The sequence below is a fragment of the Uranotaenia lowii genome, chromosome 3 (genome assembly GCF_029784155.1).
Source record: "Uranotaenia lowii strain MFRU-FL chromosome 3, ASM2978415v1, whole genome shotgun sequence".
NCBI classification, from domain to species: domain Eukaryota; kingdom Metazoa; phylum Arthropoda; class Insecta; order Diptera; family Culicidae; genus Uranotaenia; species Uranotaenia lowii.
The window spans coordinates 78,689,626-78,703,852 of record NC_073693.1 but is presented as its reverse complement, the minus strand read 5'-3'; the positions used below and the strand labels follow the sequence as shown (position 1 = coordinate 78,703,852).

General features: G+C 33.7%; 1 protein-coding gene across 1 annotated transcript; it reads left to right on the top strand.

Annotated features, from left to right (window-relative positions):
- Positions 1 to 870: 870 nt before the first annotated feature.
- LOC129754287 (insulin-like growth factor-binding protein complex acid labile subunit) lies at positions 871 to 13,088 on the top strand. Its single transcript, XM_055750250.1, has 5 exons — positions 871 to 1,008; positions 1,580 to 1,746; positions 1,810 to 3,126; positions 11,639 to 11,898; positions 11,956 to 13,088. The coding sequence occupies exons 1-5, from the start codon at positions 1,005 to 1,007 to the stop codon at positions 12,959 to 12,961; spliced, it is 2,754 nt and encodes a 917-aa protein (XP_055606225.1). The 5' UTR covers positions 871 to 1,004; the 3' UTR covers positions 12,962 to 13,088.
- Positions 13,089 to 14,227: the final 1,139 nt, after the last annotated feature.

Sequence of the window (14,227 nt, the reverse complement as noted above, 5' to 3'; positions counted from 1 at the left end):
ACTAATTTGCGCGATTTTTTTACAAATTGAAATTTCATCTCTTTTTGTGGTCCATGATTGAATCCAAAGCTTAGGGCACCCTGATTAAAGGATCAAGTCTGCTCTAATAACTTCCAAAATATTACAATTTTTTTTAGTCTTACGAAAACGCTTCTAGTTCATCTATGGGATCCTGTATCGTTTTTATTTTTTCAGCAAATAAACTTGAATTTACACGCTGTCAGAAAATGCAAAAAGATATTATGAAAATAGGAAAAAGAATTAAGTATATCCATTCTCCCCTATGGTTAATATTCAGCTTATGACACACTCTTCTGAATGATTCTACAACAGTGCTATTTTCATTTACACCCTTCAACTTCAAGGACCATTTGACGAGAGCCTGTGATGAGCTTAATGCATTTATGAGTACATTTATCAGACTTAAGTAATTTACGACCTAGTAGATATGTCCTATGTGGCTTCTACCGGAATGATTATACCGTCGATTAGACGGTCCATAATTGGGCGGATTCATTTTCCCACCCTGGCCGAATTATTTTCCTTCTGCGAAATATCATAGCAAATCGCAGAGCTACACTCTTCAATTAGGTATCAAAAGATTGGGCGCCGATAATTACCGTAAATGGATGCTGCTCTCGACGTCCTAATGTCTGTCTAATGACCCTCACATGTGGGTGAAATTCTTCCACCGGCTGCGTTCTGCGATTTGTTGGAATGAACCGGGGAAAGAAAATCGTACCCCCGATTGGTCTTATCTTATCTTCCCACACTTCGATGCAGAATCGGAACGGGTGGAACCTGGGACTGATAACAGGTCCCACGAATGGCTTTTCGGATATAGGCTTTTAATCGATTTAGTCAGTTTCTTGGTTCCCCACCTGTAGGTTGTCGGTCGTTAATTTGCGCGTTTTTCGAATTGTAGAAGATCTGATTAATCTCTAGTTTCGAGCAAGTGCAGTGCTAGCAATGGTTACAGACCATTGAGTCGTTTTGACTTCAGAATGAGTAAGCGTCTGGTTGATTTTATGACTTGTTGAGACGCTCAGACGAGCGTTGAGACGTCATTTTTGGTGACGAAATAGATAAGGAAATATGAAGCGCACCAAGTAGTGGAGAGTTAACAACCATTGGTTTTAAACAAATTTGGCACTTTTGCTAAAAACTTTAGGCTTTTAGCAATAGAGCAAGTGCCAAGCAGTTATAAAATGAAAAAACTTCAAATGAGAGCTCTAAAAATCGTACAACGCTAACCAGAAGCAAGCCGTGTGAATACCACACTAGTGAATAATATCTAAAGATAATCTTTATCTTATCTGAGAAGGTTGAAGCGTATTCAATATTTCCTAACATCGTCACAGAAGAATCTAAACGTACATATATTATCAGTAGAACTGTGTTGTGTAAGGTGCTGTCTATTTTCGCTCGTTACAGCAAAATAAACAACGAAAAAAATGAATCATGATAAACAACTATGAAATCGTTGATCGTGGATAAAATTTTCAAGAACATTCTCAATTATCTTATGTATAAAAATTCAATTTCTTAAGTAATAGTTTTGAATAACTATCTTTTTCAGGAATGAATTTCATGTGGAGATTACTGTTTGTTATACGATTTGTAACGTTCGTAACAGCTGAGCTTCCTTGCCCTTCAGAATGTCACTGTGGTTACCGAGGATTGGATTATTTTGCCGATTGCTCCGAAAATGGGCTAACAGAGCTTCCGGAATTCACGGATTATGATGTAGGTTAACTGATTCATCCCTTAATTTGTGCTTTCATAATACATTCAACCTTATTGTTTTAGGTTCAAATACTGATTCTGTCCAAGAATTTATTCAGCTTCATACCACCGGAAATCTCCCTTTTCACCAATTTACGTTACCTGGACATGTCGAATAATTTGATCACGTCACTACCGGCGGATTCATTAGATGGTTTACTGTCCCTGAAACAGCTCGATTTGGCGTTCAACAACATTTCAAGCTGGGCCAATATTTATCCCAACGAGCTGCTCCTCAAAACTTCTTATCTGGAGGAATTTAGCTTAGCCGGAAACCAGTTCACCAGTTTCTCCAGTAACGAAGCATCTCTTGTACTGATAAGTCCTTCGTTGAGGTTTTTGGATTTGAGTGACTGCAAGATTTCCAAAGTTTCCGGAAGAGAAGTGATACAGGGTCTGCCAAGTCTAGAACATCTTGCACTCAACAACAATCCTCTTAAAAGCATTCAAGCAGACATTGAGTCCACCAGTCTTAAGCGTTTGGATTTGAGTGGCTGCCGATTGATTTCGCTTCCGTCAAACGTTTTCAGTTCCCTAACGTCGCTTCAAGTGCTCAATTTGTCAAGAAACTATAAAATTTCTCTGTTTTTACATGGAACCGTTACTTCAGACAGTTTAAGACACATCGATCTATCTAACTGCATCATGGATTCTATTGACCTGGAAGGATTTCCAAATCTTAGGACAGCAATTTTGAGAGGAAATTTAATCCGTCAATTGACAAGAGACAGTTTCGCAGCCAATCCACTGCTGGAAAAAATCGATCTATCCTCAAACTCGATCAAGCAAGTTCCAAACGATGCCTTCAAACGGCTGGCACAGCTCAAGATCCTGGACCTGTCTTTCAACACCATATCACAAATCGACGGCAAAACGTTCAAAGACAACGTTCTACTGACAACGATCAACCTGAGCCGGAACTACATCAGCCGGATGCAGCGCATCGTGGCCACTTCCCTGGCTCATCTCAACATGAGCTATTGCGAAATAATGTACATGGATGCCGACGCTCTCGGACAGATGCCAGCCCTGATCGGTTTAGATCTGTCGCACAACCTACTTTCCGAGCTACCAACTGATCTTCAATCGGACACGCTGCAAACCCTTGACTTGAGCATGTGCCGGATATCGTCGGTAGACAACGAAACATTCGCTAAACTTCCCTCTCTTCTGAGGCTGAATTTGTACGGCAACCGTCTCACCAACCCTTTCCGGCAGGATTATTTCGACAACAACACCTATCTCGGCGAAATATGGCTCGGTGATAATCCGTGGCGCTGTGACTGTCGGAGCCACGATTTTCGACATTTTTTCGTTTTTCTGACGGAGCCTCCAGGTCGGGTAAGTTTGGGAACGCTTTTTCAAGTGAATTGATATCATCTTAACCTTCCTTCACGGTTAAAAAAAAAAGACAATAAGCCTGTAAGGGTCATATAGACCCGGCTTACTATTTTTGCTATGTCTTCGAAACTACTGAACCGATTTTTATAAATTATTCCTTTAAATTATATCTATTCATGAAGAAAAAAATTTGTTATTTTTGGTGGTATATAAAAATTGAGCCGAAAGACAAAGTGGTCAAAAAATATGGCGTTTTTTGAAAAAAGATCGTGGCAATCTAGGTTCGAATAGCGAAATTTCACTATGGCAGCTATTCTTTAGCTGATTTAAAGATTTGTTTATTGTAAAAAAAAGTTATTGGTTTTGTTTGACTGCAAGCATGATCGCCGCACCAGAAAAAAAAATGCATCAACGATGCACAGCAAAAAATTTGTGAAGTTTTAGATTGAAAACAATGCATGAAAACGGAACATTTTTTGTGATCTGAAAGTACATCATCGTTACATTGAGGCGTGTTTATTTAGAGCAAAAACTAAGCACGAAAAGGGAACAGCTTATTTTGGTGGCTCCGTAGAAATGTTTCCGTAACAAATTGCAGTCTAATTTTCCACTGTGGAGATCATTTTTCCAACAGGCGCTTAGAAGCTGAAGAAGAAGATGTCTTCTAATGGTCTAACTGCTTTATCTCTCCTTAAACATTGCAACTATTATTTAATGTTAAACCTATAAACCTCAATTTTTTTCGCTGAAAAATTCACAGAAGTTTAGTCGCATGATGAAATAACAGTTTTGTTCTACGAGTAACTTATCCGTAGCAATTTTTACATTTTTTTATTCTCCAAAAATTGCAAAACGCCAAGGGCTAAATAACTTAATTTTAGAAGTTTCAGATCTATTTTAGATTTCAGATAGAGAGAACTAAACTAACAAGAAAATTTCAAACAAGAAGATAGTAGTATATTGTATATTGAGTACAGGGCCGTAGGAAGAACCGGCTTATGGGAGGGGTTTTGATGGTTTTTTCCTATAACATTTTTGCTTGAACAATGTATACAGAAGTGAAAAAATGATTCTGTGCTAAACACAAATAATTTAGGTTAAAATTATTTTGCATTAAAAGTTATTTATTTTATAAAGCTTCGAAAAATATGGGAACTTGTGATATATCCAGTTGGTGAACTAGTTGCCTCCTGAGATGATGTTCGAGCTCAAGAGTAAACATCAAATACAGAAACAAAAAAAAAAAGGATTTTGAACGCTTCCTTCAGAAAAAAAACAAGTTTTACTCACTTACATTAGCAGTCAAATTCATTTGAACTACAAGCATATCCATTTTATGCATGGGTGAAAATGAATCAAATAATCAAAAATAATAATATAAGGCTTACGGTTCAAATAAGGTTTATTTTCTGATCTTGTAAACTTAATTAAAATTTAAGATTTAAGTAAAAACCTTTGAATTTGATGAATTTTCAACAAAATAATTTTAAATAAAATTTCCAGCTGAATTTTCACCTGAGGATGCAAACAAGTTCAACAAGTAACATTTCATAAATTAAATAGTGTAATTGAAGTTTTCATCATGATTGTGTTTCTAAACTGACTTTGCTTGAATTTGAAATTTTAATTTTAAATCAATAATCAAAATTATGAAACCGCGATCTTCTTCAATTTGAATCCTTATTAGAATTTTCAAATTGATATTCAAATATTGACTATAAAACTTAAATTTGAGCTTAATCTGAATACAAACCTTGGATGTTCAAATTTTGAATTTTACATTTTAAACCCAAATTCAAAACCTGAATCTGAATTCCAGATAAGAAATCCTATGAATTTGAAACCAAAAAGCGAAATTTGTATCAGAACCCTTAACCAGAAATCTTTTACTTGAGTTTTGAATTTACGGTATTCAATATGAATTTTTTTCAATTATTGAACTTATAAATTCAAATAAGATTGTACATGAGGAAATTGATTCACATTTTTCAATTCTGGACACATGAAATTTTCTTATGTTTCTACTCTGGATATATATTTAGGATAAAAATTCCAGATCCAAATCTTCTCAAATTTTATATATTCTTTTTTCATATTCCGAAATTTTGAGTTTCGAATATGAATAAAATTCATCACGTTTTAGATTTAAATGCAACACCAAGGTTCGAAGCAGGATTCTATACCAATGATGACCTAAACTGAAAATCAAGAACAATAAACTGGGATACTTACCAGATATTTTTCCGCAAGTATCCGGACTGGGCAATTCCAGAAAATTTTATCATAAAACCTTGCGAAATTAGGGCATATTGTTTCAAAATTTTTCCAAGAATCTGGCGAATATGCTTAAAAATTTTGGAATTATTCAATTAAAATCAAGAAGAAAAACACATGGGAAACCGTTTATAATTTTTTCGAAACCCATCAGCCGAATCCGAATCATCTGAAGAATCAGGCTTCCAAAAAATCGTTTATGTACATTTTGACAAAATTTGTTTAAAAAATGATTTTGACACACGATACATAATTCTAAGGACTCAATTGAAATTTCGGTTGATTTTTCAAATAGAGTGAGAAAATCTGTACAAAATTTGGACAATCTAAGCTTGGTCTAATTTTATTGAGATTCAATATTTGGGACTCTATTAGTATCAACAAGTGAGAATTTTTAAGAAAACTGTTGTTGAATCGTGGTCCTTGAATGATATTTCAAGGTTTTATAGTCGAGATTGTTACTCTTGAATACTTTTAGTAGTTCATCAAAATTTGATTAGAAATTTCAAATTTTATTTTAGGTAAAAAATTTCACTTGGCATTTTTGGAACTTCATGAGGGGGGCTTAACCCTCAAACCCCCCCCCCCCCCCCATTTCCCCGTTCCTACGGCCATGATTGAGTATATTGTGTTTAAAAGTTGATGTAAATAGCGTACAGAACCAAAAGATGATATTGAAGATTCAAAATTTAAGGCATTAAATTTTGATATTAAAAGTAATTTTTTCGATAAATAGAAACGGATATGTGAGTGATTAAAATCGTGACGTCCCAAAGTGCCCAATTTTAAATTTTATGTTCTGAAAATTTAACATTTCTGATTTGTACGTTCTGAATAAACAAATAACAAAATAAGTTATGATTTAAAGTGATATCTGAAAAATTATTTTTAACCCTCTGCTGCATGGACAATGCATCCGTTGAGAAAAGTTTCATTTGTCAATGGATAACACTTTACTGACCTCTTACTAAGAAATTTATACCAAAACAACTGAATTGCTTTTTCAATAGTTTTAATAGTTTAAATAGTGTTAGAAATAAGATGATTTTTTTTTAAATAACTGGGGGAACATTGATCACTTTTTTAATTCATTTTCGAATATTTTGGAAGGGGTTGCTTTTTTGTAACACTTAAAAGATTTAAAATACTTACTGTGGTAAGGAGTATAAAGCATGATCGTTGATAACAGAATATTCAAACGACATTTTGAAACTATAACTAAATGATTGTTATAAAACCAGATTTCATTTTTTGGGGTAACTTTTATCGCTTTGGGTTTAACGTATCTCAACATATTCAAAATTATAGTTATGATGCCAATTAGCACAGAAGACTTAAAATATCAAATACAGTAATTTTTTTTGGACTCCATTGAGTTTTTCAACATTTTCTTTCAATAACAAATATACTCAAAAGATGGACAATGTTGCTGCACCATTTAGGAGAAATAACTATAAACATTTCTCAATATTTTTTGGCCTCAAAAACAAATTAAATTTTACCTTCATGCAATTTCCTAGGTTCTCCTCCTGTTTCTATGTTCTTTTTTTAATTCAAACTTAACTACTTGATTGGGTTTTGGGCCATTTGTTCTATACAAGCTTTCTTATAGAAAATGTCCGTTTATTTACAAAAATTATTATAGAATGACCTTAAAAATATTTCTTGAACAATACCTACACAGAGGAAAAAAAATTAAAATTTCATATAAAACAATCCATTTGCTTCTAAATGCTATCATTTTATCAGGAGAGGTGTTTGTTTGTGAGCCTTCACAAAAAACAGATATTTTAAAATTTCAAAATAACACAGTTTATAATAAAAATCTCCAAGTACAATCCAAATTTAGCTTATTTGAAACTCAATTTGAAGGCTTTAAACTTAGAAAACAGTTTTCAGATATTTCAACTTCAGACTTAGTTAATGATGTTTATCTGCAAAAATTTAATGTTGAATATAGTTACCCAGATAATCAAAAATTCCCCAGTTTACGGTACAGAATTAAAATAAAAAAATGAAAATGCGTATGCTCTAAAAGGTGAAAACTGTGTTATTTATTTTTGTAAATTATGAAAAATAAGAACTGCAGAAATGCTGGGTGATCGCCTGAAGTGGGTCCCAACTAGGATTGTTAGATCTTCAGGAAAAGATCGATCTTCATAATACATTCAGGTGAACGGTCGTAGGATCTATCCATCTAAAAATCGAAGCGTGAGGATCCATCTGTGAGGGATCGATCTTATCCATTTTAAACAAGAAAGAGAGCTTTTGTTATAAAAAAAAAAACAAAAAAAAGGGAGTTTCAAAGATGCATTTACCTTCTATCTTTGGTAGAAATAATTGCTTATAAAAGCTTTAATTCACTCAAAATATTGCAATACTCCAGATAAAATATCCAAAAAAGGTCAATCTTATTTTATGTATTGAAATCGACTTAATGCCTAGAAAAGGCAATCTCTGATATTGAACAGGTTAGTAGAATTTAGATCTAAATAGCTCGGCTCAGCGAGAAAGTCATCCAAAAGATCGAAAGATCTAATCGAAAATGTACGGATCTAATCGATTTATCTTATGCCAAACAATCGATCCAATTATCAAAAATCTCAGTTGAAAAGATCGATCTTCCAAAGATCGATCCAAGATCGGCCAATCCAAATTTTAACAATTTTGCTTTGAACTTCATAATCCACTGTAATGCCAAAAATTAAACAAATGATTATTAAAAAATAAAGTATCATTCAAAAAATTCATTGATACTAAAATTAGCTGAAATCGAACAAGTATTGAACTGATAAATTGGAAAATGTTCAACTTTTTTGAATAAGTGTTTATATTGAAACATTTTTTGGAGGAGGATATGAGATTCGTTTGCACTTGTCGACAAATGGTCTGGGGTACCTCACATATAAATTGAATCAATCAAATCAAACAATAAAAAACAATTATCATTCTTGCCAATTTTTATAGCCTATTGTATTTTTTGTAGTTTTAAATATTTTCAAGATCGAAGAAAAATCATAAATCGGCAATCAGAATCAAAGTTTTTCAACAAAACTTTGATTTCAAAATAAAAACGATCATAAAAAATCATATGAAATGATTCCTTTTGAATTCAAATATTATAATTCTATACAAATAATATAAAAACATTTTATAAAAAAAAAACTAAATTTGAATTTTGTTTCCGAACTTGACTTAGCTTCAGTACTCCCACCTGTGATATTGTCAATTTTGTTTCCAGATCATTAACACAATGATAATTTAAATCAAAAGTTATAATCTAGTTTCAGATTTGACAAAAGAGTTGATTTTGTAAATTGATTAAACTCTGAATTTACGAATATTATCAACTAACTACACAAGAGAACAGCTAATTTGGTGCCTATGTTTTAAAAAGTGTTTAAAAAGATTGTTATTCGACCATTATTAAGAAAACTTAATTGAAAATGATGTAACTATTTTATTTCAGACATCACAAAAGGGCGTTTTATTAATTTTTTTTTATATTGATGATTTTAATGTATTTAAGATCTATGTAAAAGACTGCCAAACGATTTGTTTTTCAAAATATGTAAAATTTATTTTAGTTTCAATTTTTTTTAATATTTGGTCAAACTCCGTATTTTTGTTAAACTAATGCTACCTTTTCTCTACGATCAAAACTAATTGCAGTCATCGAGAAAGTTAATCATTTGATCAAAACCTTTATTATCAATGTTTTTGAAACTTTTATAGTTTCTTTTTTTCATAAAATGCAGAAATTTTTCATCACTTTCAAATCAGTTAAAATCATTTCTTAATTTTTTTTTGCATGAATGCTATTTTTGTTGTTTCTTGCTTTCACAATTGCAGGATGCATTACATAATGTTTTAATTATTTCGTTGATGTTTCTCGATGATCGTTTTAAAAATTGTAGATATGTATTGTGCCCTTCATCAAGGAACAGAAAACAATTTTTAATTTTTGTATACCCTCTTTGTTGCAAATTTGTTACTTTTCTAAACCAATTATTGAATTTTCATTTCATTCTTTTCAGCTTATATAAAGTTTTAAAACAAAGATATTTCGTTATTTTACTTCAGAATGGAATTAAAAATAAGAAATAAAATTTTAAGACCACAATTCACAATGAAAAATACATTTCAGAACTCCAATTACTATTCTGAAAAATGAAAAAATAAACCGTAAGGAAGTATCAGTGTTTTGAAATAAGTTTTCACTTCATAGCAATAATAATCAAATTGATATCTCTAATATATGTTTTTAACGTAGTTGCAAAATTAGACTCAGTAAAATTAACTTCTTGGTATACATAAACACTTTTTCGCACGAAAATTATTTATTCGTAGAACTTACATCAAATGGAGTGGAAAATAACATCTTTATTAATAACACTTGTAAAAAAAATATCATTCGTGTTTCAGATTCCGTATAATTTTCAACATTTTTTACTGTGTTTAATGTTTATAAGAAAAAAAGGTAAAGTAATGTATAAAATATCGGCAAACATATTTGAACAATCAATTTTTTTTTTAATGAAAGTGTCAATGTGTCTATTGTTTTCAATCACTATCAAAAGCCAAAGAAAGAACATCGCTAATATGTCTCTGATTTGCACAATGAAGTGTGAATCACAAGAAATTTTGAAGGATTAAAAAACGAATAACAAATGGGGCAAAAGTAGGAATAATATATGCACAGCAAATTTTAATTTGCTGTATTTTGTCCCGCTGACTTTCCAGCAAAATTTTCAGCAATTTTGATTGCAGTTAATCCAGTAATCTAAATTACTGGAAATCCAGCAATATCGATTACTGAAAACCAGCTATCTCAGCAATCAGCTTTTTTTCATAAAATAAACGGAAATTTTTTATTTGAAGTTTGAATTTAATAAAAATCATATTTATAAAAAGATATTTGTTTGCTAATTTTTCTAACAGTTAATCTTTGTAACAAAATTAAATAATATCTGCCAAAGGGTTGGAAGCTATTCGTCAAGTATTGGACATCATGCTTCATCTGAAATAGAAATAAAAATTATTTGTTTCTTTAACGAAATACTTTACCTCTTCGAAAAAATATACCTTTGGTTGGCGTTGAACGCTTCATGCCTGGAATATGGAGTTGAACCCTTCACGCGCAACGAAAAATAATGAGGAAAAACAAAAATAAATTCGAGTTTGACAGATCGATTGCCGATTTTTCAGCAATGAACATCAAGTGCTGGAAAAATCAGCATGACGGAGAATGTTTGCTGGTTACCAGCAAAAATTTGAATTGCTGGACTTTTCCACAATTTTTTTTTTGCTGGAAATCGAGGCAAAAATTTACTGTGTAGGGTCCATCGCAGAGGTTCTGAAAGGATTTTCCCCGAATCTCTTTTAATTCAAAACATTTCTAACTTCCAAAGGAGTTAGAAGATGCTTTCCGATCAGATCTTGATTTCGTACATAACAGGGTTGTTTGAAAATAAATGGGTTCTGACCTTGGATGCTTATTGTTTCAATTCAAAAGTTATTGCTTCTCGAACTGAAAGTAATTTCGCACATTCTTTTGACAAACAGAAGTGAGTGGGTGCGATCTGAGCAGGGATGCCAGGTGTTGAAGATAAAAAATCTGGGTAATTTTGAAAAAAAAAGTCTGTGTGTGTCTGTGCACAAGGAAGATCACCAATTTGGTACTAAACAAGAATTTTTTCGACGTGTGAGAGGGGGGGGGGATGGGCTGTGGCGGGGGAGGGAGGGTGTTGTACTCGGGTTATTTTCGAGTTTAATGTTTATTGTTAGGAGTACGTTAAGAACTACATAACAAACACTGTTTCCTACCACGTACCATGCCGAAAAAAAAGTTTCTGAATGATTGGTCCAATACCCATGAATCCAAGAGAGATTTACAGTCTAACCTGGCACTTACGGATCAAATCCGATACATGAACATTGATTTCATCACTTAATTCCAAAAGTCTGTAAAATCTGGGCACTCTGAGCAAAAATCTGGGCACAATCTGTGTCTGACCAATATCTGGAAGAAGGGTCAAAAGTCTTGGTTTTACAGACAAATCTGGGCACTTGGCAACCCAGGATCTGAGACAAAATAGTTAGTTAATGATATACAACAGAATAACTAGAAGTCAATAGGTTGTTCTTCCACTTTTTCTACTAAAATAGAATAAATCGAGGCAGAATCACATAAAAACAATCATAATTCAAATTCTTCCAAACCCGTTTTTTTTTTCAGATAAACGATCGAAAGCAGCTCCGGTGCACCAGCCCGGAGGACGTGGCCGGATACACCTGGGACACGGCTTGTCGCATGATCTGGCACCCGGCAGAATCCATGGGAACGACCGAACGAATTTGGACCTACTTTATGCTGGCTATCCTGGCATTCTTCGGTTTCTTCTGTTTGTATTCATCGGTGAAACGTTTCATCGATTCTAGACGGAAAATGGAAGCGGAGAGACAACGTCGTGAAAACATTGATCATCTGCGAGAAGTGTATGTTTTGAATATTTTTTTATGGTGAATGTGATAAAAGAAGGGAAATTTTTACAGGACTCGTCAAAACAACATGCGACTTCAGCAGGAGGCACAGTGTAATGCTCCAGATGTTCGTGAATCGAGGCCACCTTGCTACGAAGATGCTATTCTATTGCCCAAACTGGACGCAGCTTCGTTTGCCTCTCTTGATGAACTTGTTTTACGAGGAAAACGCAAGAAGCGAAGGAAGCAGAGACAATCAACCAGTGATGAACCACAGAACACGGAAGATGATGAGCCAGTTGAATTACGTTCTGCGTCCAGGTCTCGTAGCGAAAATGTACTTTCGATGCGTGCAACAGTATATCAGGAACCTTCAGATACGGTTGTTCCGAGATCTCCCATTTACCAAAGACCCATGTCCAATAGACCTGTCGTAGCGACTGTAGCAGCAAATGTCCACGCTTCGCCGACTGAATCCAGAACATCTGGAACGCTTCAACAATCATCGCCAACAGGTGAAGAGTTGCACTACCATTCTACAGACATCCTAGGAATAGCTCACACATCCCTAAGCCCAACTTCATCTCGCTCAACCTCCATCCAACAAGCCAGAGATCTTGGTCCCGGTCAAAGTTTCGAACAAATCCAAAACTTCAACGAAAGGAGCTACGAGAATAGTCCTTACGCAAAACGGAAAGTTAAGGCTCTGCAGCATATCAACCCCAACGGCAGTCTGGAAGAAATTACTGACTTTGAAGAATATGACACCAGTCCTTACGCCAAACGTCGAATTAAGCACATGTCCAGTTTTAAGGGCAAGAACAAGCCACCAATTCCCTTCAGACCTCCCCCAGTGGTTGCTCGAATGTTAAGCCAATCCGATTCCGAAGACGAAGAGATTAGGGTGGTCGATGACTACTTCCGGCAGCCGAAACGACAGTCGCTGAATTCGGACGAATTCACAGTTCTTACCCAGGAAGACGTTGGCAGAACTTCGGTGGCCCCTGATTCTAACCGGAGTGTAGACATTAGCGCTGGCAGCAGTATTGAAGTAATTCCAGCAAATGCTGGCAAGTGATAGCTCCTTCCTGTTAAGATTTTGACAACGCCTAGCGGTAGCTTTGTAAGATGTATTTTAAGTTATTGTAGTATTAATGTCATTTTAGACCAGAGTTGCACGAAATAAAATTGACCATTCGATTGAACTTTTTCTTTTAACTTCCGCTTCGAAACCAAGGTGTCCAAATTCACAGAAAAACCTATAATTTCACAGAATTATGAGCAAATTTTCATCACATAATCTGTGTCGCAGAACACAAAATTTTAAACAAATCCACAGATTTCACTTAACCCTTCGTTTCATAAAGTAACAAATTTGCAACAATTAATTAAAACTGTTGTAAATTATGCAAAAATTCAAATAGTCAACTTTTTTCATAATGGCCACCATATTTCTAACTTCAAGATACGGTTCAATTAAAAAAAAACTTTCCGACTATATTTGCACAAACTAGACCAACTTCAATCTGAAAAATATGAAATGTTAAAAAAGGCTTATTTTTAATAATTTTGACCTAGTCCAATTCGCACTGAGGAAAAAAAATTTGACTGGAAAAAATATTTTCGCATTTTCAGTAATGCAATTAACACAATTGAATACAATTTGAAGATTTTTTTGAGTTTTTGTCTGATATAATGGCCTTTTATTAATTGTTGCAAATTTGCAACATCATGCAACGGTAGCACCTTTAGTTACGTATATGGGCTACAAAGTGTGTTTTCGAAAGTTTCATCGTTTAAACAGTGTATATGTTTCCCGATGAAAGTATCATTATTTTTATGTTATATTATCATGTTATCGAGACATTTTTAAAAATAATGCAAATGCATTAGCCTCTAACTGACAAAATGGCTACCAACTATAGAAATATGGGAAAAAAAACTGTAAAATATCCTTTTGACAAGATCATCAACCATTCGTATCATAAAATAAAAAAATAACATTAATTACGAAACCTCGTTAGAAATCCTGCATAGAAGTTGAAAAATTGTATTTCCAAAGGGTCACATATGTATGTATGTTGTATGTTGGTTATCCACCATGGGTGCACGGATTCACCGCAGTTTCTGCCTAAGTATGTTTTCAAATGTATTCTCAGACTATTAAGTTCGATAATATATTTCCAAAGGGTCACATTTAGTACAAATTTGTGACTTTTGAGTAGTTGAAGTATTTGTAGTAATAGTTTGAATCTTTAATTTTTTAAATACAACATGCGCAGTGTTTCTATGATTTTAAATTTTATATTGTGATCCCCGGGAAAGATTTGTGGGTTCGTAATAA

What these genes read in the sequence shown, in the direction of transcription:
- LOC129754287 (XM_055750250.1), top strand. An exon ending in CGGAATTCACGGATTATGAT is followed by an intron (nt 1,747 to 1,809) that starts GTAGGTTAACTG and finishes TTATTGTTTTAG; the next exon opens with GTTCAAATACTGATTCTGTC. An exon ending in ATTGATCATCTGCGAGAAGT is followed by an intron (nt 11,899 to 11,955) that starts GTATGTTTTGAA and finishes AAATTTTTACAG; the next exon opens with GACTCGTCAAAACAACATGC.